The sequence below is a fragment of the Rhinatrema bivittatum genome, chromosome 8 (assembly GCF_901001135.1).
Source record: "Rhinatrema bivittatum chromosome 8, aRhiBiv1.1, whole genome shotgun sequence".
NCBI lineage: Eukaryota > Metazoa > Chordata > Amphibia > Gymnophiona > Rhinatrematidae > Rhinatrema > Rhinatrema bivittatum.
Genome location: NC_042622.1, coordinates 239,529,101 through 239,550,205, shown reverse-complemented (window position 1 = coordinate 239,550,205; position 21,105 = coordinate 239,529,101). Strand labels below are relative to the sequence as shown.

At 51.2% G+C, this 21,105-nt stretch overlaps 1 protein-coding gene across 1 annotated transcript in view; it reads right to left on the bottom strand.

The window, feature by feature from the left end:
• Window positions 1-21,105, bottom strand: part of EEF2 (eukaryotic translation elongation factor 2) — a 59,389-nt gene that overhangs the window by 5,850 nt on the left and 32,434 nt on the right. Inside the window, exon 12 of the mRNA XM_029614295.1 lies at window positions 6,935-7,288. Coding sequence (XP_029470155.1) covers window positions 6,935-7,288 — 354 coding nt within the window. The remainder of the gene's footprint in view (window positions 1-6,934; window positions 7,289-21,105) is intronic.

Genomic DNA, 21,105 nt, shown 5'->3' with positions numbered 1-21,105 from the left:
GTCTGAGGGGAACGTGACAGGATTCACAGTTATCGAGTTTTATGAGGTATTCTCTGTTCGTAAGGTAAGAGGTGAGCCAGTCTAGTGCTGTGTCGGCAACGCCTATCTCTGTCAAGCGTGTGATAAGGATTTGATGATTAACAGTGTCGAAGGCTGCTGATATATCTAGTAGGGCCAGTAGGAAAGATTTTCCTTGGTCTAGTCCAATGAGTATGGTATCAGTAATGGCTAAGAGGAGATTCTCGGTATTTCGGCTTTTCTAGGTCCACACCCCAGACCAGATTGGAAGTTAAGCCACCAGGACAGGCTCTCCCATGTGACGCCCTCAAGTGGCAACAGAATCTGAAAATCCTCAGAGGGCTCAGACACAAAAGGGCCTCTGCAATGCTCTCATGTGAGCGAAGGCCCATGGCATTAACTCCATGTTGAGGTCATTGAGCCCAGCACTTGCAAATAAACCCACACCCTGGGCACCTGTAAGTGCAAACACAATCTGTCCCTGCAACTTCAGAACACGCTCCGAGGTACACCTTGCCAACCAGGGTGTCAAACTTAGCCCCCCAGATACTCCAGGGACTGCGTACCACCCAGCTAAGTGACTATAGGAGATCTTTGAACCACCTGGTGACAGAGCCTCTGATTTCACCTAAGCCAATCGTCCAGATAAAGATGCACCAAAATTCCCTCCTTCCAGAGTGCCACCACTACCTTGGCGAAGGTGTGAGGCACCATGGCTAGCCTGAAAGGAGAGGCCTGAAACTGAAGTCAGAATCAGGAATTGCAGAAAGCACTGAGGCCTGATGAACAGGAACGTGCAGATAAGCCTCTCAAATCTAGGGACTATAAAAACTGCCCTTTCTGAACTGCCGCCACCACGGACCTGAGGATTTCCATTCTGAAACACGAGTGAGTGCAACGTTAACCTTCGGATCTAAAATTGGGCAAGAGGTCCCCTCCTTTTTTGGGACCACAAAGTAAATGGAATACTGTCTCTTGTGAAACTCCTCATGAGGCACTGGAACAATTTACATTTATTCAGAATTTGTGAATCACCTACTTATCAAAGGCCTAGGTGATGTAAGATATTCATAAAACAATTCCAATCTATCAAGTCAAATAAATCAAAATAAAAGCACATTTAAACTTCATAAAAATAAGACCAAAAATAAACTGAAAACAAAAAGAGCTAAGGTTTTAACTACCTCCAAGAGATGTAGGCGGTCTAATGTATTTCGAACGGCTGCAAGGGGAGACTAGGAACACATCGTGGATGGATGAGCAAATTCTAAACACTTACCACACTGAAAACCCACTGATCCTGGTCCACTCCGTGAAACAGCATCAGGCGACTGCCTATAGTGGGACGACTGAATGAACCAGCCTCACCTCATTGTGGGGGTTTAGTACCAGGAGTAGCCCCTCCAGCAGCTCCTCGGAAGGGCCAGAGCCCCCCCCCCCCCCCCCCGAAAGGATTGGCCTCCAGATTGACCCCGATAAGAGAACTGCCTTTGGGGCCCAGAAAGAGGTCTCAATGGCCATAATCTTCTATCAAGACAAAATCACGAACGCGTCTGAAAAAACTGCTTGCCCTTAGGCTTATCCTCTGGTACCCCGAGGACTTTGTCCAAGAGACTGCATTCATTGTTAGAGGTTCTCCCCAAATAGGCTCCCTACCCTTCAAAGGTAGTCTTAACTGCGCCTTGGAGGAATGGAGAAATTACTTACCTGATAATTTCGTTTTCCTTAGTGTAGAGAAGTGGACTCAGGACCAATGGGTATTGTGCAGATTTCAAAGCTATCAGCCTACATATACCCGTGCAGCATGCTTAGCTCTTCAGTATTCTCTTCGAAAAGCCAGTGTGGATATATGTTGCTTAATCCTTGATTAACCTGAACTGGTTCAACTGATATATAATTAAGCAACATATATCCACACTTCAATGGGAAGAAACAAGGGGAAGCGGCATCGTGGGATACCATAGCCTGCTGGATCAAAGTAGTAATTCAGCCTACATAGAGGCAGGAAAACCACAGGTCAAGGCACATTCTACAAGGGCCCAGGCTGTCTCCTGGGCTGAAACCAGGCTGCTTTTGCCAGCCAAGATCTGTCAGGCAGCAACATGGTTCTCCCTACACACCTTCTCCAGGTTTTACCACCTGGATGTCCAGGCCAGGGAGGATACAGCCTTTGCAGGGGTAGCACTAAGTGGGCCATGGGCAGCCTCCCACCTGGTAGAGTAGCTTTTATACATCCCATTGGTCCTGAGTCCATCTGGTTACACGCTAGGAAATGGAGAAATTACTTACCTGAATTTTGTTTTCCTTAGTGTAGACAGATGGACTCAGCATCCTGGCCACAGCTGCTCCAGAAATTGAGAACCTCTGATATCAATCTCGGGACTGTACAGGTGAGACATGGGCCTACCTCTGTGTTAAGACACCCGCAGTTACCTAGGTGTCGGTATTTCAGTGCACTAGCGGTCTCCAGTGCCAAAATGGATTCTGCCAACATTCAAGTGGCAAAGGAGGCGCGAGTCTTCCAAATTCTTGTGTTCATCTGGTGATGCTAAGGATATGGTCTGGTTCATATGGAACTGGGAAACCACTTTCATAAGGAAGGATGGTACCGTACACAGCTGTATGGTGCCTGGGATGAACTTAAGGAACGGTTTGACAGGATAATGCTTGAAGTTCAGAGATGCACCAAGCTGAGCATATTGTGATCAAGAATGCCATCTTTAAGGTCAAGAGGCATAGAGAGACCACTTACTGGTCTGAAGGACTGCCCTGCTAGGAAGTCTATTACTAGGTTGAGGTTCCATAGAGGTACAGGCCACTTTAGTGGTGGCTAGAGTTGTTAGACTCCTTTCAGGAAGCGAGACATCAGGATGAGCTGATAGTCTGATGCAGTCCACTTTGGACCTGAAACAGGCTAGTGCTGAGGGAGTTGTGAGACCACCCCTTCTGTATGCCATCCTGTAGGAAATCTAGGATTATGGGAATCTTGACTGTCCTCAGGAGAGTGTGGTCTTAACTGGCTTCAAATACTCTCCAGATCCATACATAAGAGATGTGGAGAACTTGCGTCCTCTGAGCAGTGTCAATTACTGCTTTTGAGTAGCTGCGCTTCTTTAGGTTAGTCCTCTCAAGGGCCATACCATGAGAGAATCGAACCAGGTCTTTGTGGGAGATCAGTCCCTACTGAAGAAGGTCCCTGTATGGCAGTAGACTGAGGTGTGCCGAGGAGAACCTTCAATCTACTACACCAAGAGTTGAAAACCTTCCAGACCCAGACATGCATAAGAGGTCTATTTACATGCCTGTAAAAAAAAAAAAAGTGGAAATGACTGTATCCAGATAACCCTTCAACTGCTTCCTCTCATAAGCCAGGTTACTAAACAAAAGTGATCTGCCAGGTTGAAAAATACTAGACCTTGCCTCAGATCTGGAAAATGACCTAGACTGAATGGACTGTCTACTGCTAGGTTGACTAGATCTGTGAACCATGGCCTTCGTGGACACTCCAGAGCTACAAAGATCACTGTCCCCAGATGGGCCTCTATTCTTAAGACCTTGCCCACCAGGGGCCAAGGAAGAAAAAGACGTAGAGCAGAATGTTGTAGGGCCACGTAAGAACAAGAGCATCCACTCCTGCCCAGTGTTCTTCTGTGACTGAAGACTTGAGGTGCCTTGGCATTCGTCAGAGTTGCCATTAAATCCAAGCAGGGGAATGCCCCACCAATGATTTAAGAGCTTGAATGCCTCCTTGGACAGCTCCCACTCTGGGATCCAGCCACTGACTGCTCAGAAAATCTGCCTGAACCTGGTCTACCTCTGCAATGTGAGAAGCTGCTAACCTGGCCAGATTTTGCTCCACCCAGGCCATGAGCTTGTCCATCTCAGAGGCTACTGGATGACTCTTCGTTCCTCCTTGCCAGTTGATGTGTGCTGCCATCAGCGCATTGTCAGACAGCACCCTCACCAACTGAGGGATGAGGGGAAGGAATTTCTGCAAGGCCAGTCACACCACTCTTGTTTCCAAACAATTGATGGACCACTGCACCTCCTGTGTCCATTGGCCTTGAGCCGCTTGGGATTGGCAAACTGCCCCCCAACTGGAGAGAGACTGGCGTCAGTTGTCAATGATCCACTGATGGACTTCCAGATCCACCCCTCGAGTCAAATATTTGGGAGATCAGTCACCAATTGAGACTGGACCTGGGGGGGTTCCTGGAGCAGCAAGGGAATCTGGAACTCCTCTGATCTGGGATCCCAATCTGAGAGCAAAGCCCTCTGCAGTGGTCTCATATGGAGCAAAGGCCCAAGGAACCAACTCCAGCGTAGATGCCATAGAACCAAGCACCTGCAAGTAATCCCAGACCCTGGGAACTGGAAGGACCATGAAATGTAGATACCTCTGATGGTCCTTGCGAATCCTTGTGTAGGTATGCCTCTGTCAAATTGAGGGAAGCTAAAATCTGTCCTCTGAGTGAGGCAATGACTGACCGTAGAGTCTCCATGTGAAAATGGGGTTCTCCAAGGGCTCTGTTGACCTTCTTTAGGTCTAAAAATCGGACGGAAAGACCCCTCTCCTCCTTGGGAACCACAAAAAAAAATAATTCTAAATATCTTCTGGTCCTTTGCTCGCCTGGAGGAACCAGGATCTCAACTCCTAGATCTACCAACTAATGAAGCATCTGAGTCACATTGTGTCGTTTCTCCAAGGACCTGCAGAATCTAACAGTAACAGTGTTATGTTTAGAACCCAGTGGTCAGATGTTATTCTGACCCATTCCTTGTAAAATAGGGATACGCCCCCTACGACCAGAATGGATCGGCACTATTTCATTGTGAGGACTTAGCTCCTGCTGAACCCGGAGCAACCCTGTCACGGGCAGGTCTACGGTCTCGAAAGGAATGAGCCCAAGACTGGGGCCTGTCTGATGGCTGCCTCTGGCCAGAGGTGGGTGATCAAAACTGGCACTGACCCCTAAAATGAGAACAGGAAGGACTGAAACCCCTGGAGGCTTTAAGCCTATCCTCAGGGAACTTGTATACCTTATTATCCCAAGGATTTAATGAGTTGCTCCAAATAGTCTCCAAAAAGGAATTTCCCTTTAAAGGGAAGTGCTCCCAACTGCGACTTGGACGAAGCATCGGCTGACCAATTACAAAGCCACAAAAGTCTACGGGCTGATACCGCAGAAGCCATTGTGCGGGAAGTACGAAGGAAATCATACAAAGCATCGGCACCATACACCATTGCTGCCTCCTCCGGGGATAGCTCCCTGGCACTCAGGAGCTGTTGTACCCATCTGAGGCTGTGTTGCAAACTACTGCCCTAACACCAAGGGCAGACACCTCAAAGATTCGAGAAGAACTTAAAGTTTACGATCCTGGGGATCTTTAAGGGCCACCACCCCAAGGGCTGGAAGAGTTGTATGTTTTGTGACAGACACTGCTACACCCACCTTAGGAACCCCTAGAAGGTCTAGAGAATCCTCCGGCAGCTGATACAACTTATCCATAGCCTGCACCATATGAAGGCTAGCTTCTGTAGTATCCCACTCCTGGAACATAAGCTGGAGTAACATGGGATGAAAAGGAAAAGTTCTAGCCGGGGAGCGTAGACCAGGAAGGACCGGATCCATTTTGTCCTGTCCCTGTATCTCCAGCTCTGCGAGGACATGTGGGATCACTGGCTCTATTTCAATCCCTATGAAGCAACTGAAGGATCTGAGGATCATCCCCCTCCACAGGCACCATGTGCTCTGAGCAGATCCAAAGAGGGATTTCCTATGGCTGAGTTGTCACCTGGATCAGATGCTCCCTGGACCACCCAAAATGTGAGACACCCCAGGAGGATCTGCCCTAGAAGCCTTTGTGGGAAGGGGGTCCAGGCCTGACCTGGATTAGGATCCAGATCCCCTAATGGCATACAGCTAGCTAAATAAGCCTTATGCATTAACAAGACAGTCTGCCAAAAAAGGGGACTGGCCCGACCCAGGGCTCAGATCATGTTGAGACAGCTGTCAAGGGAGATCCCCTCCCCTTGCAGAGAAATCCGCAATCAGCAGAACACAAAAATGGCTGCCGAGCAGTCCTAGCTCCACGAGACAGCAGCAGTTTACCCGCACCATAGGACCATGCTAAAGGCTTTCCCCCTCCCACTGGGTCCTCTCTCCTCGAGATATAGCGATGTAGAGGTTTTTGCAAAGAGAGCCGTGTTGCCAGCTTCCCACAGGCATCACAACACGAGGCGTGTGCAGCATAGTCACGATGCAGAGGGAAGCCTAAAAACCTTGAACTTGGGAGCCTGTTGTGCTGCTGAAATTTTTTTTTTATTTTTTTTTTTTAAACATGGTAATTAGCTAGAAGCTGAGGCCTCAGGAATTTACTACCTTTTCTGGGCCAGGGGGGAGGGACTGGCCCATCAGTGAATCAGAGTTACTCACCGGTTTTGAATAGCTCTGGAAATGGAGGGCTGCTAGAAGCTAACCCCCACCAAGCCTACAACCAAGGAGGGAAGCTCAGAAGAAAAACCAAAACAAAAAAAAAAAACCAAACAACTTTCCCTTGGGAGGCAACATGTTCTTTTTTTGTAAGAACACCTAAGTACCAGGACCACAGGCTCTGCCATCTTCATCTGCTAGAGACAGAAAAGCTTGAAGGGCACCCCCCTTCAGTATTTCTCTGTCTCCATCTGCTGGAAGGGAGGCAAAACCCAGCAGTCCGGACTGATCTGGGTATGCACAGGGAACACAAGTTTATGCATTATCCCCCACCTCAAGTTATGAATTACATAATCAGATCAGTTAGTAGTTGTGCTGTTTCACATCAGGGGCCACCTTACCTCCACTAAAATAGTGTTCTACATTATTCTGAATTATACCCCCCCCCCCCCCCCCACCAATATTTAAAGCACTCCCCATACCTCTTTGGTTGCCCACTGGAAGCCAGCCACAACGCTGTCCTTGATTTCATTCAGGTACTGGACTCCTTTGGTGATGTCTGTAAGAATGTTGGGGCCAGTGCCATCGGGCCCAAAGCACCAGATCTTTCTGGCTTCTGCAACATCCCACTCATACTTCTCAGCCAGATACCGGGCACGCTGCTTCAGCTCCTGTCGAGCAGCCACATCACCCTTGTCAATGTCCTCAGCTAAACCATCTGGGAAGGGGCGGGCCTTCATGTACAGTCGATTATGTTTGTTAGGGGACTTGGAAAGGCAAAGCTGGCTGGATTCTTCACTGACCGTCTCACGGTAGGACACAACAGGATCAGATTTCTAGAATAAAAAAACACCCTAGAGTTTCCAACCATGCTGAGCATAAAGAAAACGAGACAGACAAGAATCATGTCTACTGCCATCTTCCCTGCACTGAACAGACTAGTTAATCTGACTTTCCCTAGAATCGTGCTTATCCCAGTTTCTCTTGAATTTTGTGTTTCCATTGGGTGTCAAACCCATGCAGCCACCAACACCCTCAAGAAGTTCCCAAATGTTCCAGTCTACCCCACTGGAGCACTTTACTGAAAAAAAAAAAAAAAAAAGCGCTTCTTCTGCACCAATACTCAAGTTCATAAGTCACTCCCTCCCTCACAAGGAATACATGTTATGTTTAAGTCCTGTGGCTCTTGTGGCCAGATGCTGATATTTAGACTTATTTTCCCCTGTAGCTAGAGTGGAAGGTAGAAGCTGCTGCTGACCCCAACCTGATACTATTTTTGTTTAGAAAGTTATCATAGCTTAAGTTTCATTTCATAGGAGATGTAAACCCTATGCCGTTTTCTGTAGGGGCTTCAAAGTGCCTCCATTCTATTTGGAGATATATCCTCCAGTATGGAAGAGTTGTGTTCTTACCTGCTACTTAAGTCCTACCAGACCACTCCTGAGATTTTGCTCAGCTACTGGCAAGTGGAGACAGAACTAAGTTGCTGAACTCAAGCAGCATTCTAGTATTTCTGTACCAAAAGCTTCCATGCCCCTAATAAGCAGGGGAAAAGAAAATTATTCCTTACCTGCTAATTTTCGTTCCTGTAGTACCATGGATCAGTCCAGACAGTGGGTTATGTCCCCAATCCAGCAGATGGAGTCAGCCAAAGCTTTGAGGGGGCGTCACCAGGAGTGCTACTACCCCCTCTGCAGGAGTTCAGTATCGAGAATATCCAAGCCCGAGTAAAAACAAGAACCCCCATATTGGATCAAGTTTAATGAACGGCAACAATCAGCCGTAGAACCCTTCCCACCAACGGGTGGGGGGACAAAAAAGGTCAGCGTGTCAACCCCAAAACAGAACTGTGACAAAACAGGGAAGAACTGAGCAATCATGAGAGACAGAAAATACTACCGTCCCGTATGAGAAAAACCCCGTCGAGCAGGAATAGGACCCAAATGCGGTGGGCGTCTGGACTGATCCATGGTACTACAGGAACGAAAATTAGCAGGTAAGGAATAATTTTCTTTTCCCTGTACGTACCTGGATCAGTCCAGACAGTGGGATGTACCCAAGCGTCCCTAAACCGGGTGGGGTCCTGCGAGACCCGCTCGTAGAACCTGCTCACCAAAGTGTCCAAAGACCGAGGAAGCGAGGTGAAGACGATAGTGTCTGGAGAACGTGTGTAACGACTTCCAGGTGGCTGCCCTACAGATTTCTTGAGAGGAGACCGAGCGGGTCTCCGCCCAAGAGGCCGTGTGTAGAATGCGCAACAATACCGGGCGGGGGAGTCCGTCCCACCCCAATGTAGGAAGCGGCAATGCCAGCCTTCAACCATCTGGCAATGGTCGTCTTCGTGGCCTGAGCTCCCTTCCGAGGGCCGGACCAGAGGACGAAGAGATGGTCAGAAGTCCGGAAATCATTCGTAGCCTCCAGATAGAGGTGTAGGGTACGCTTGACGTCCAGAAGGCGGAGAGACCTCGGTTCCGAGGAGGAGAAGGAAGGGAGCTCCACCGTCTGATTCACATGGAACGCGGACACCACCTTCGGGAGAAAGGAGGGAACAGTGCGAATCGAAACCCCGGAGTCCGAGAACCGGAGGTAGGGTTCCCTGCACGACAGGGCCTGCAGCTCCGAGATGCGCCGAGCGGAGCAGATAGCCACCAGAAACACCGTCTTGAGAGTGAGATCCTTGATCGTCGCATTCCGCAGTGGTTCAACGGAGGGCCAGACATGGCCCGTAGCACCAGGTTGAGACTCAGGAAGGACAAGGATTCCGCACCGGAGGCCGCATGTGTTTGACCCCTTTGAGAAAACGGAGAATATCCGGGTGTTGTAGCCGGGATCCCCCGTCCCGCAGGAGCGAGCCAAGGGCGGCCACCTGAACCCGGAGAGAGTTGTATGCAAGCCCCTTGTCCACCCCTGCTTGCAGGAACTGAAGTATCTGAGGAACCGAAGCCTCAGCGGGACTCGTGTTCAGGCCGGCACACCACAGCTCGAACACCTTCCAGACTCGCACATAGGCTACCGACGTCGAAGTCTTCCGAGAACGCAGCAGTGTTAAGACTACCGCCTCCTGGTAGCCCCGGCGCCGGAGGCGGCGCCTCTCAAAAGCCAGGCCGCAAGACAGAAGAGTTCTGCCTGGTCGAAAAATACCGGGCCTTGGTGAAGGAGGCGGGGGAGATGTCCTAGACGGATGGGTCCGTCGATCACCAGTTGGATCAGGTCCGCAAACCAAGGTCGTCTTGGCCACTCCGGGGCGACGAAGATCACGGTCCCCTGGTGGACCTCTACGCGGCGGAGTAGTCTTCCCACCAGTGGCCACGGCGGGAACGCGTAAAGGAGCAGGTTGGCCGGCCACGGGAGTACGAGAGCGTCCACGCCCTCCGCTCCCCGCGGCGGCTGAAGAACCGGGGAGCCTTGGTGTTTCGTGCGGACGCCATGAGGTCGAGGTGGGGGGATCCCCACCGCCGAACGAGCAGCTGCATCGCCTCGGAGAGGGACCATTCCCCGGGGTCCAAAAAACTGACGGCTGAGGTAATCGGCCTGGATGTTGTCCACGCCCGCGATGTGCGAGGCCGCCAGACGGGCCAGATGCCGCTCCGCCCACTGCATCAGCATCTCTGTTTCGATGCGCGACCTGCGGACTGCGGGTGCCGCCCTGCCGGTTGATATAGGCCACCGTTGTCGCATTGTCCGATTAAGATCCTGACCTCCCCGGTTCTGGAGGAGAGGCAGGAAGTGCTGGAGCGCTAATCTGAACCGCTCTGGTCTCCAGTAGATTGATGGGACCACTTTGATTCCTCCGAGGACCACGTTCCTTGCGTGGCGCTGCGGTCGCAGACCGCTCCCCAGCCTACAAGACTGGCGTCGGTGGTTACCACGACCCAATTTGGCAGATCGAGAGACACGCCGCGGGCCAAATTCTCCGGATTCATCCACCAGGTCAGGACTGTTTCTGGCAAACAGCGGTAGGGGAAGGAGCACCTGGTAGTCCTGCGAAAGCGGCTTCCAGCGGGATAGAAGCGCTCTCTGTAGAGGCCTGAGGTGCGCAAATGCCCAAGGGACCATGTCGATGGTGGAACCCATCACCCCTAGGAGCTGCAGGTAGTCCCAGGAGGTGGGAACCGATAACGCAGAAAACCGTTGTATGTGTTCCCGTAGAGCTTGCGCCTTGTCCTGGCGTAGAAAGACCGCTGCCCACACGGGTGTCGAAGGTCGCCCCCAGGAAATCCAAGCGCTGCGAGGGCACCAGGGAGCTCTTGGAAAAGTTCACCACCCATCCTAGGGACTGCAGAAACTCTATGACTCTGGCCACCGCCTCCTGTCCATGCCGAAAAGACTTCGCTCGAATGAGCCAATCGTCCAGGTAAGGATGAACTAGGATCCCCTCCTTCCGCAAGGCAGCCGCTACCACCACCATGATCTTGGTGAAAGTGCGCGGAGCCGTTGCCAGCCCGAACGGGAGAGCCACAAACTGGAAATGTTGATCCAGAATCTTGAACCGTAGTAGACAATGATGCTCCCGGCGAATGGGGATGTGGAGGTAGGCCTCCGTCAGGTCCAAGGAGGCCAGGAATTCCCCCCGATGCACGCCGCGATCACGGACCGCAGCGTTTCCATGCGGAACCGAACCAACCGAAGTGATTTGTTGACTTCTTTCAAGTCCAGAATGGGGCCGGTAGGAACCGTCCTTCTTTGGCACCACGAAGTAGATGGAATAATGGCCCGAGCCCACCTCTCCGAAGGGCACGGGCGCAATGGCGCCTATCTCCCAAAGTCTGTCCAGGGTCAACTGCACCGCCTGTCGCTTGGTGTCCGAGCCGCAAGGGGAGAATATGAACCGTCCCTTTGGAGCGCGTACAAACTCCAACGCGTAACCTTGTCCGATGGTGTCCAAGACCCACTGATCCGAGGTGATTCGCGCCCACTCCTCGTAGAAGAACGCCAGTCGCCCCCCCGATCCTGGGGACGGCGGAGTGGGCGAGCTGAACATCATTGCGAGGACTTGGGCGGAGGTTGTCCAGCTGCGGGGGCGGGACGCGCGGGGCGGCGCCCGCGAAAGGAGCGAGACCAGGGCTGAGACCTGGGGGCAGAGGGCCTGGTTGCCGCCGGTCTGTAGTTCCGGTAGCGCCGTTGCGCTCTGGCTCTGGTCCGAGTGGACGGAAAAGTCCTGGTGGAACGATACCTGTCCTCCGGCAGGCGATGAACCGCATTTTCCCCCAGCGTCTTGATGATTTGATCCAAATCCTCCCCGAACAGGAACTTGCCCCTGAATGGCAGGGAGCCCAGACTCGACTTGGAGGATGTATCCGCCGCCCAGTTGCGGAGCCATAGAAGGCGCCGTGCCGCTACCACCGAGGCCATGGAGCGGGCGAGGACCCGAAACAGGTCATAGGAGGCGTCAGCGCCATAAGCAACCGCCGCTTCCAGTCTATCCGCCTGGGCGGCCTCCCCAGCCGGTAGGACCTGAGAGGTGAGCAGTTGTTGAACCCAGAGAAGGCTGGCCCGCTGAAACCATCGAGCTACACATCACCGCTCGCAAGCCTACCGCGGAGACCTCGAAGACCCGCTTGAGGAAGACCTCCAACTTGCGATCTTGTGCGTCCGTAAGGCCGCACCCCCTGTCACTGGGATGGTTGTCCTCTTCGTGACCGCTTCAACCGCGGAGGTCCACTTTTCGGTACCTTGATGAGATCTAGGAAAATCGTCCGGCAGTGGGTAGAGCCTCTCCATGGTCCGGCTGCCCTTGAAGGCAGCTTCCGGGGCATCCCACTCCCCGGTGAGAAGCTGGAGGAAAGAATCATGAATGGGAAAAGCCCGAGCCCTCGGCCTCCGGGCTGCCAAGACCGGATCCCCCTTCCTAGAGGAAGTGACCACAGCGGGCGCTACGGGCGCGGGGGGCTCCGGTGGTGGATCGAGGTCCAACTCCTTAATAACCTGTGGCAGGAGGTCCTCCAGCTCTTCCCTCTGGAACAGACGCAGCGTGTGCGGATCATCACCTTCTGAAGTGGAGTCCCCTTGACCCGGGTCCTGCCGGATCCGATCCAGGGGAACCTGGTCCTGTGCCCGCAGTCCCCGAGCTTCCCGGGAGCCGGCGCGAGCGGGAGGGAGGGGGGCCCCCACACCCGCCGGAGCGGGGGGGGCCGGGGGAGGCAGAGGGGCCCCGCAGGTAGGGAGGGCCGCGGTATCTTGTGTGGAGGGGCCCCGTGGGAGGCTCAAGGCTCTGCAGATATGCCGTGTGCAGCAAAAGTATAAACTCTGGGGAAAACCCCTGTCTCCCGGAGGGGGGCTCCGAGGGGGGGGCCCCCGGTGGGACTGTCATCCGGGTCCGATTCGGGGAGTAAATTGTGGCGGGGGACTCCCCCGCATCCCCGGTCCCAAGCGCCGTCTGTTCCCCATCAGGGGGTTGCAGAGTGTAAAATGGCCGCCGTTCCCGCCAGGAATGGGGGAGGGGCCGGGCCCCCGCCGCCCGGGCAGACCTGCTAAGCGGGGGAAATCGATGAGGGGCCGCGAGGTGCCCTCCCCCCCGGGGAGACACCTCGCACAAATGCCCTCCCTCGAGATCCGCGAGCCCAGCTCGCCGCAAGCAGAGCAGCGCTCTGGCCGCGGCATCGGGGCTGAGCAGGTAAACAGGCCCGGCAGAATAAACCACCCGGCAGAGCCTCGGGGGGGGGCCGAGAACGGAAGCGCCGCTGCGGGAGGGGGCCCGGACGGCCTGCACAACCCGAAAGGAGGAAAAAAACCGGCACCGCGGGGGGGCCTCCTGGCCGCGCGACCCGCCGCCGACGCTCTCCCTGCCTGCCTCTGCAGCCCACGAGGAGCCGCGAAAATGGCCGCGGGCAAGGGAGAGAGAACGCGGAGGGGCCGGTTCTAATGTCCTCCGCGAGCCCCTCCGTCGAAGATCAGCTGCAAGCAAGGAGAAAAGTAAAGGCAAAACAACACTTACCTACCCCGCTCGCAAGGAGAGAAGAAGAAGAGAGAGCAAGACAAACACCGAGGGAAGCCACGCCTCCCAATTAGAGCCCTCTAAATTTTTTTTTTTTTTTTTTTTTTCTAAACAACTTGATCCAAAAAGAAGTAGGCAGAGAGAAAAGCAAATCAGAGAAGAAATAAAAGAACTGCCTGAGGTAATCGGGAGCAACCCGGATTCACTACTCGCATCTGCTGGAGTCAGAAGATACTGAACTCCTGCAGAGGGGGTAGTAGCACTCCTGGTGACACCCCTCAAAGCTTTGGCTGACTCCATCTGCTGGATTGGGGACATAACCCACTGTCTGGACTGATCCAGGTACGTACAGGGAATTAAGATTCTCAGTGGACAAGCATAATAGAACTACCAAGTTGGGATGACAGACTGCACCTGGTCAAGTCATTTTTAGTCTCACCTGAACATCTAACATTGACAGGGTCATTTATCAAATCACATGGCATTTCGTATGCAAAAAAACGCCTTAACGCCAATAATGCATGGTGCAATGCAAATTTTATTTATTTTTTTTTTTTTAAAGCAAGAGAGGGAGCGAGACCATAATAAGCAGCTGTTTATGCTATTATAGGAAGCCCACCTAGTAACTAGAGGTGAGGTTCTGGTAGTAGTGTAGGGGTTAGGGGCCACTTTTTACATGCAGAGTGAGATATATGAACGGAACGGTACACTAGGTTGAAGAGAACAATATACAAGTCTCATCTGAGAGTTTCCTCACTCGGAAGGACAAATCTTCACAAGAGTGCACTGTTGTGTTTATACATCTCACTCTGCATGTAAAAGTGGCCCCTAACCCCTACACTACTACTGAAACCTCACTAGGTGGGCTTCCTAGAGATATAAAATAGCTAACTACTACAGTCTGAGTTTAGATCTGCTTTGAGCATGTACAGGTCTTCCCACAGGCTCCTCCCACTCCTTGCACAGCAGACAGCTGCCAAGTTTGTCACTGAAAATTTTAGGATATTTGAGAAAGCTTCAGACAAAAAAGGGTAAGAAGAAATGTACCTGCTAATTTCCTTGCCATTAGTGCTACACCAGTCCAGCCATTACAAGTGGATTATTTCTCCCTACCAGTAGATGCTCAAACTAATCTTCAGCATAAATCCAGCTAGAACAATCACAATTACACAGCTGTGCTTCCTGGGTAGGTCCTGGACTGATGTAGCAGGACCGACGGGCTGATACAGTAAAGTCCGCGGGAGAGCGGGCAAACGCCCACTCTCCCAGCACGCGCACAGGCCACTCCTGTGCGTGCGATTCTCTATTCAAATTTGTAGGGTTTTATATACTGTTATTCGGTAGAGCCATCATAACGGTTTACAAATCTGCAATCATCCAACATATGCAATTATCTTACAATCAAATGGAGTTAACATAGTAGTTGGGAACAGTAGGGTTTTGTGAACAATCAACATATTTTCTTAGTCGTTTGAATAACAGAATATTGCGGAGAACATTTTCAAAGGACTTCATGGATCAAGGGAGTGAGCAGGGAGGGGTAGAAAAGGAGGGTACATCAGGAGAGCATGAAGAAGGATTATGCTTGCGAGTTCTGTTGAGTGCTGGGATGATCAGGTGTCAGAATAGAGTTTGCGGAATAAAAATGTTTAGGTCTTTTTTAAATGTTTTTTGGATGTGCTGGGTCCTCAGTTCTATGGGTAGGGTGTTCCAAGTTTTGGGGGAAGCAATGGAAAATGCTCTCGCGTAGTTGAAAGATGAGTCTCTTAAGGTGGGGATGTTTAGGAATCCTGTGTTGGAGCGTAGGTTTTTTTGTGGGTTTTGGGGGGTTATGTTTAAGCCTTTTAGACCATGAAGATCATCATTTAAGATTTTATGAATGATGGTCATAAATGAGGCCTGATGGTAAAAATAGGCAAAAGGAGGCACTTGGGACACTAGCGCATCCCTAGCGCCTCCTTTTGGACCGAAGCAGTGGCTGTCACCAGGTTTGACAGCCAATGCTCAATTTTGCTGGTGTGTTCGAGCCCGCTGACAAGCCATGGGCTTGGAAACCAGACAGTCAAAATTGAGCACCCAGTTTGACCCGACAGCCGCGGGCAGACTTTTTTTTTCCACTTTTGGAAACTTTCAGGACCTCAGACTTAATATTGCCATGATATTAAGTCAGAGGGTGCCTGAAGAAATTAGCACCTACCTTTGGCTTGGCTGCACATTTTGTTTTCTGAATCGTGTGGGAATACCTAATATGCAAATGCATGTTGATGGCCCTGTTGTGGGCACTATTAGGTTCGGGGGATTGGATGAGTGTTTTCGGCCCCTTACTGAATAAGGGGTAAGGGTAGTGCGTCGAAAACATGCATCCAATGGCGGGTTAACAGTGTGCTCCAACTGTATCGGCCCGTAAGGAAGTTAGAAGGTAAAGTTTCTTGCCATCTTCTCATCCTACACTAGTTCAGCCATTACAAGTGGGAAGTACCAAAGTTTCTATTCCCTTGCCTCATAAGTGGACTCCTCCCACATGATTACATCTAGGTGATAATGCTTCACAAAAGAATTCAGAGACGGTGGCCCCTCTTATCCATGAAGATCAGGATTTGTCCCCAGTTGCTTGTCTTCAGACAATGTGTGAAGAGTACTTTAACTGCAAAAGAGGGCACCCCCCTGGTCCTTTTAGCCATAGATGCTGAAAAGGCCTTTGATAGGGTTCACTGGCCTTCTCTGCAAGGTCCTTGGTAAACTCAATATGGGAAATGCTATATTAGATGGGTTCAATGCCTATATGAGGATCCTAGGGGTGTCTAAAGATTGAAGGAAAATTGGTTCTTACCTGCTAATTTTTGTTCCTGTAGTACGAAGGATCAGTCCAGACTGCTGGGTTGTGTCCCCCTTCCAGCAGGTGGAGTCAGGAAAAAAAGTTCAAGGCACTCTATAACCCCGTGTGCCATCTGCGATCCTCCAGTATATTGAAACAAAGCAGAAATTATGGAATTAGGACAATCAATGACTAGATCAAGACTAATAAAGACTATATACAAGAAAAATGAACATGGAGAAAATGGATATTCTTCAGAGTCTCCTAAACCATGCAAAGAAAAGAAATAGAAGTAGCTAGTAAGCGGGCTCTCCGAAAAATGAACTGGGCGGGCGTCTGGACTGATCCTTGGTACTACAGGAACAAAACTTAGCAGGTAAGAACCAAATTTTCCTTTCCCTGTATGTACCAGGATCAGTCTAGACTGCTGGGATGTACCCAAGCTGCCCTAAATTGGGTGGGATCCGGGAGAGCCCTCCCCGCAGCACACTGCTGCTGAAGGAGTCCCATGTCCAGAGCCCAAACATCCAACCGATGTTTTGCAAGAGTGTGCAAAGACTTTCAAGTCACTGCCCTGCAAATCTCTTGCAGAGAAACACTGGCTCTCCACCCATGAAGCTGCCTGGGAGTGAAGCGAATGAGCCTTCAGACCATCAGGAACTGGTCTGCCACGACAAAGGTATGTCGAAGTGACGGCCTCCTTTAGCCATCATGCAATAGTAGTCTAAGAAGCTTGACAGCCCTTCTTAGGACTGCTCCATAAGACAAAGATGGTCCGAGAGATGAAAGGCATTAGTAGTCTCCAAAATATTGTAAGAGTATGAGGCACACATCAAGCTTCCTTAAGTCTCTACCCTGAGGAGACTCCAGATTTAGATCGGTCAACGCCAGGAGCTCTATTGACTGAAAATGCAGAAACCACTTTTGGTAGAAAAGAAAAACTGATACTTCACGCATATCCAGCATAGCTCTCTGCTTCAACGGCAGGGGAGGAAGACCGATACTTCACGCATATCCAGTCTAATCGGAGAAAATTCTCTCACTCAACGCACAATAAAGCTCCGGAATTTGTTGCCAGAGGATGTGGTTAGTGCAGTTAGTGTAGCTGGGTTCAAAAAAGGTTTGGATAAGTTCTTGGAGGAGAAGTCCATTAATGGCCATTAATCAATTTTACTTAGGGAATAGCCACTGCTATTAATTGCATCAGTAGTGTGGGATCTTCTTAGTGTTTGGGTAATTGCCAGGTTCTTGAGGCCTGGTTTTGGCCTCTGTTGTAAACAGGATGCTGGGCTTGATGGACCCTTGCTCTGACCCAGCAAGGCAATTTCTTATGTTCTTAGTCCAAAGCGAAATCACTGAATCCAAGATATGCAAAAAGTGTTCACGGCAGGACAAGGCCTGAATTTCCGTTTTGCGTGTTAGATCCTTCAAGGTAGCCTGCTTAAGAGGTTCAAAGGGAGGTTCAGAGACCACGAAGAACCAAGTTCAAGCTCCATGACTGACAGGGAGCCTGAAACGGCGGATTCAAATGTTTGGCCCCCTTCAAAAAACGAGCCACATCAGGATGCGTTGCAAGAGACGAACCATCTACTGCACCACGCAAACAGCCTAGCTCTGCCACCTGGACGCAGAGCAGACTAAGCGAGTCCCTTCTTTAAACCCTCCTGCAAGAATGCCAAAATGTGAACTAGTGTGGCCTGGCGTGGAGACACGTCCAATGCGTTACACCAAGAATCAAAGACTTTCCATACATGAGCATAAGTAAGGGAAGTAGAGGTTTTTCTTGAACTGAGCAGTGGTAATCGCCTCCGGGTAACCCCTCTCTCTCAGCTATCGCCTCTCATAAGCCAATCTGCTAGACAAAAGCGAGCCGCCTGATCAAAAGATACCGGACCCTGCCAAAGCAGGTTGGGAAGATGACCAAGACGCACTGGGCCATCAACCGCTAGGTTGACGAGATCCGCAAACCATGGCCTCCGTGGCCACAAGAATCACAGGGCCCCTGTGGGACTGTCGCAGGAATTCTCAATGGCCATGGAGGAAACAGGATCTTGGGGCCACGGCAGTACCAGGGCATCTACCCCATGCTCCCTCTGTTGTCTGAAAAAACAAACCGCCTTTGCATTCATGCAGGTAGCCATTAGGTCTAGTCGGGGCGTCCCCCACCGACGAGTGAGAAGTGTCATTGCCTTCCCGGACAGTTCCCACTCTCCGGGGGTCGAGCTGTTGACTGAGAAAGTCCGCTTGAATGTTGTCTACTGTGGCTATGTGGGATGCCGCTAGATGGCACAGATGACATTCTGCCCAGGCCATTAACTTGGCTGCCTCTGTGGCAACTGGACGACTCCTCGTACTGCCTTGTCTGTTGATGTATGCTACCATCATCACGTTGGAGAGAACTCAGACCGATGTTGAATCAGTGGAAGAAACCTGCGTAATGCTAGACTAACCGCTCTTGTCTCCAAGCAATTGGACCACTTGGCCTGCTGTAGGGTCCACTGTCCCTGAGCTGACTGACTGGCAGACTGCTCCCCAGCCGAATAGACTGGCATCCATCGTTACAGTTATCCACTGTGGAACCAACCACCAGTGGAGACTGGATCGTGCTGGCTCCATGAGAGGCAGAGGCAGATGGGACTCCTTGGACCTAGGGTCCCAACAGAAAGCAACGCTCTCTGCAAAGGTCACAGATGTGCAAAAGCCCAGGGAACCACTTCTATTGTAGACACCATAGAACCAAGAACTTGCAATAATCCCAAACTGTGGGCAATGGAAGATCCATAAGGTGGTGCACTTGAGCATCCTGTCCTGTGGTAGAAAAACTTTGCCCACAGCTGTGTTGAAACAGGTGCCCAGGAACTGCAAGTCCTGGGATGGCATCAGATGACTTGTCGAAGTTGACTACCCAACCAAGGGCCTGAAGACTATGTAGGACCATTTGTACTGCTAACTTGCAGAGCGCTTCTGACTTTGCCCAGATGAGCCAATCGTCCAGATATGGATGGACCAGAATCCCATCCTTTGAGGGCTGTGGCAACCACCACCATCACCTTGGTAAACACTCTCAGAGCGGTCGCCAGACCGAATGGGAGAGCTCGAAACTGGTAAGGTTTGCTCAAGACCATGAACCGGAGAAGTCTCTGGTGGCTCTCCTGGATTCAGTCAGGTCCAAAGAGGCCAAAAATTCATCTTTGTGGACGGCCGCAATAACTGACCTCAAGGTCTCCATCTGGAACAGAGGGACCCGAAGCGCCCTGTTGAGTCTTCCAGTCTAGTATCGGACGGTAAGACCCTTCCTTCTTGGGCACCATGAAGTAGATGGAGTACCAACCTTTCCAATACTCTGACTTCGGAACAAGAACAATCACCCGCAGGGCCTTCAAGTGGGTCAAAGTCTGGAGTACTGTTTTAGAGGGGACCCGCAGGGTGACACCAGGAAGAGGTCTCGCAATGGGCAAGCAAAATCCAAAGCGTAACCATGTTCTGATATTCAGGACCCACTGATCCAAGGTGATCTTGACCCACTCCTCGTAAAACAGATGTCCTCTGATCTCTGGCACTGATGAATGGGCCAGTGCACCTTCATTGAAGAGACTTGGAAGAAGCGAAGGTTTGGGAGGTTCCTGTACAGAGAGGCAGTCTCCCCCGAAAGGAATGGGCCCAAGCCTGAGATCGCGAAGACTTATTGCCATGGAGCAAAGGACAGGGTTCTACCAGACCTGAAACATTGATCACCCCTGAAAACTATCCAAAGTTTGAGATGAATGAGGCTTGTCTGCCAAGAGTTTGTATACCTTATCCCCCAAGTCCTTGATGAGATGTTCCAGCTCCTCCCTGAATAATATACCTTTAAAAAGGAAAGGAGCCCAGCCTTTGACGTGGCATCTGCCGCCCAGTGGTGAAGCCAAAGAAATCTTCTAGCCGACACTGTGGAGGCCATTGTGTGAGAAGAGGTACGCAGGAGATCATTTAAGGCAGCAGCCATATAGGCCACTGTGGATTCTAAACGATTCACTTGTTCCAACTCTGCCTAGGGAAGATCTTGAGAGGTGAGTAAACTGAGAAGGATCCACTACTGGCTGCGGTGCCAGAATAGAGAGCTCCTCAAGCACGTATGGAATAAGAGGGTCCAATTCTTTTCGTAATAAATGGAGTTCTTGGGGGGGGGGGGTCATCCCCTTCCACAAGAGCCACATCCTTCACTGCATCTGCTGTCGTGTCCCCTGTGTCCCCAGATAGAGGGTCCTGAAAGGCAGGATCTAGTAATACTGCTGGTGGGGGGGACCAGGGCACCTTATGTGGTGATTGTCTTTGACCCTCAACATCTGCCTCTGCTTAAGTATGCATCAATAAAAGAGGAAAAAGGATGTGGGTGCTTTAAGGCCCTCCCCCCCCCCCCCCCCCCCACCACGGGTAGGGCCGGAGGCGATAGTGATGAAAGAAGATCCCCTCCCCCCGAGGCTGTGCATGATCAATGCCGGCCAAATCCAAAATGGCCACCATTCTCGCTTGCTGGCTAACTTCTCCCAAGTCGCTTCCAAACAAGAGGGATCCTTTAAAGGGCATCCTTGTGAGATTCCCTTCAGATGCCACGTCAGACCAATTCGGTAGCCATAGTTGTCTTCTGGCTGAGGTACGCACCAGGTCTGAGCTTGTGTCCATCAGGAAGGCTGCTGCAGGTTCCATGTGTCACCGGTATAAGTTATGAGGCATTTGCCTCTCTCAAGAGGAGCAAGCAGGAATGTGCCACCAGTGCGCAGCAGGAGGCAAATCTGTAGTGTCATCGCTGTTGAAGGCCTGCTTAAGGATGGATTCTAGTAGTTTATCCTGAGTATCCTTCAATGTAGCCCCTCCCCCTCAATGGGAATCATTGTTAGCTTAGAGACTGCACAGACTATGGTGTC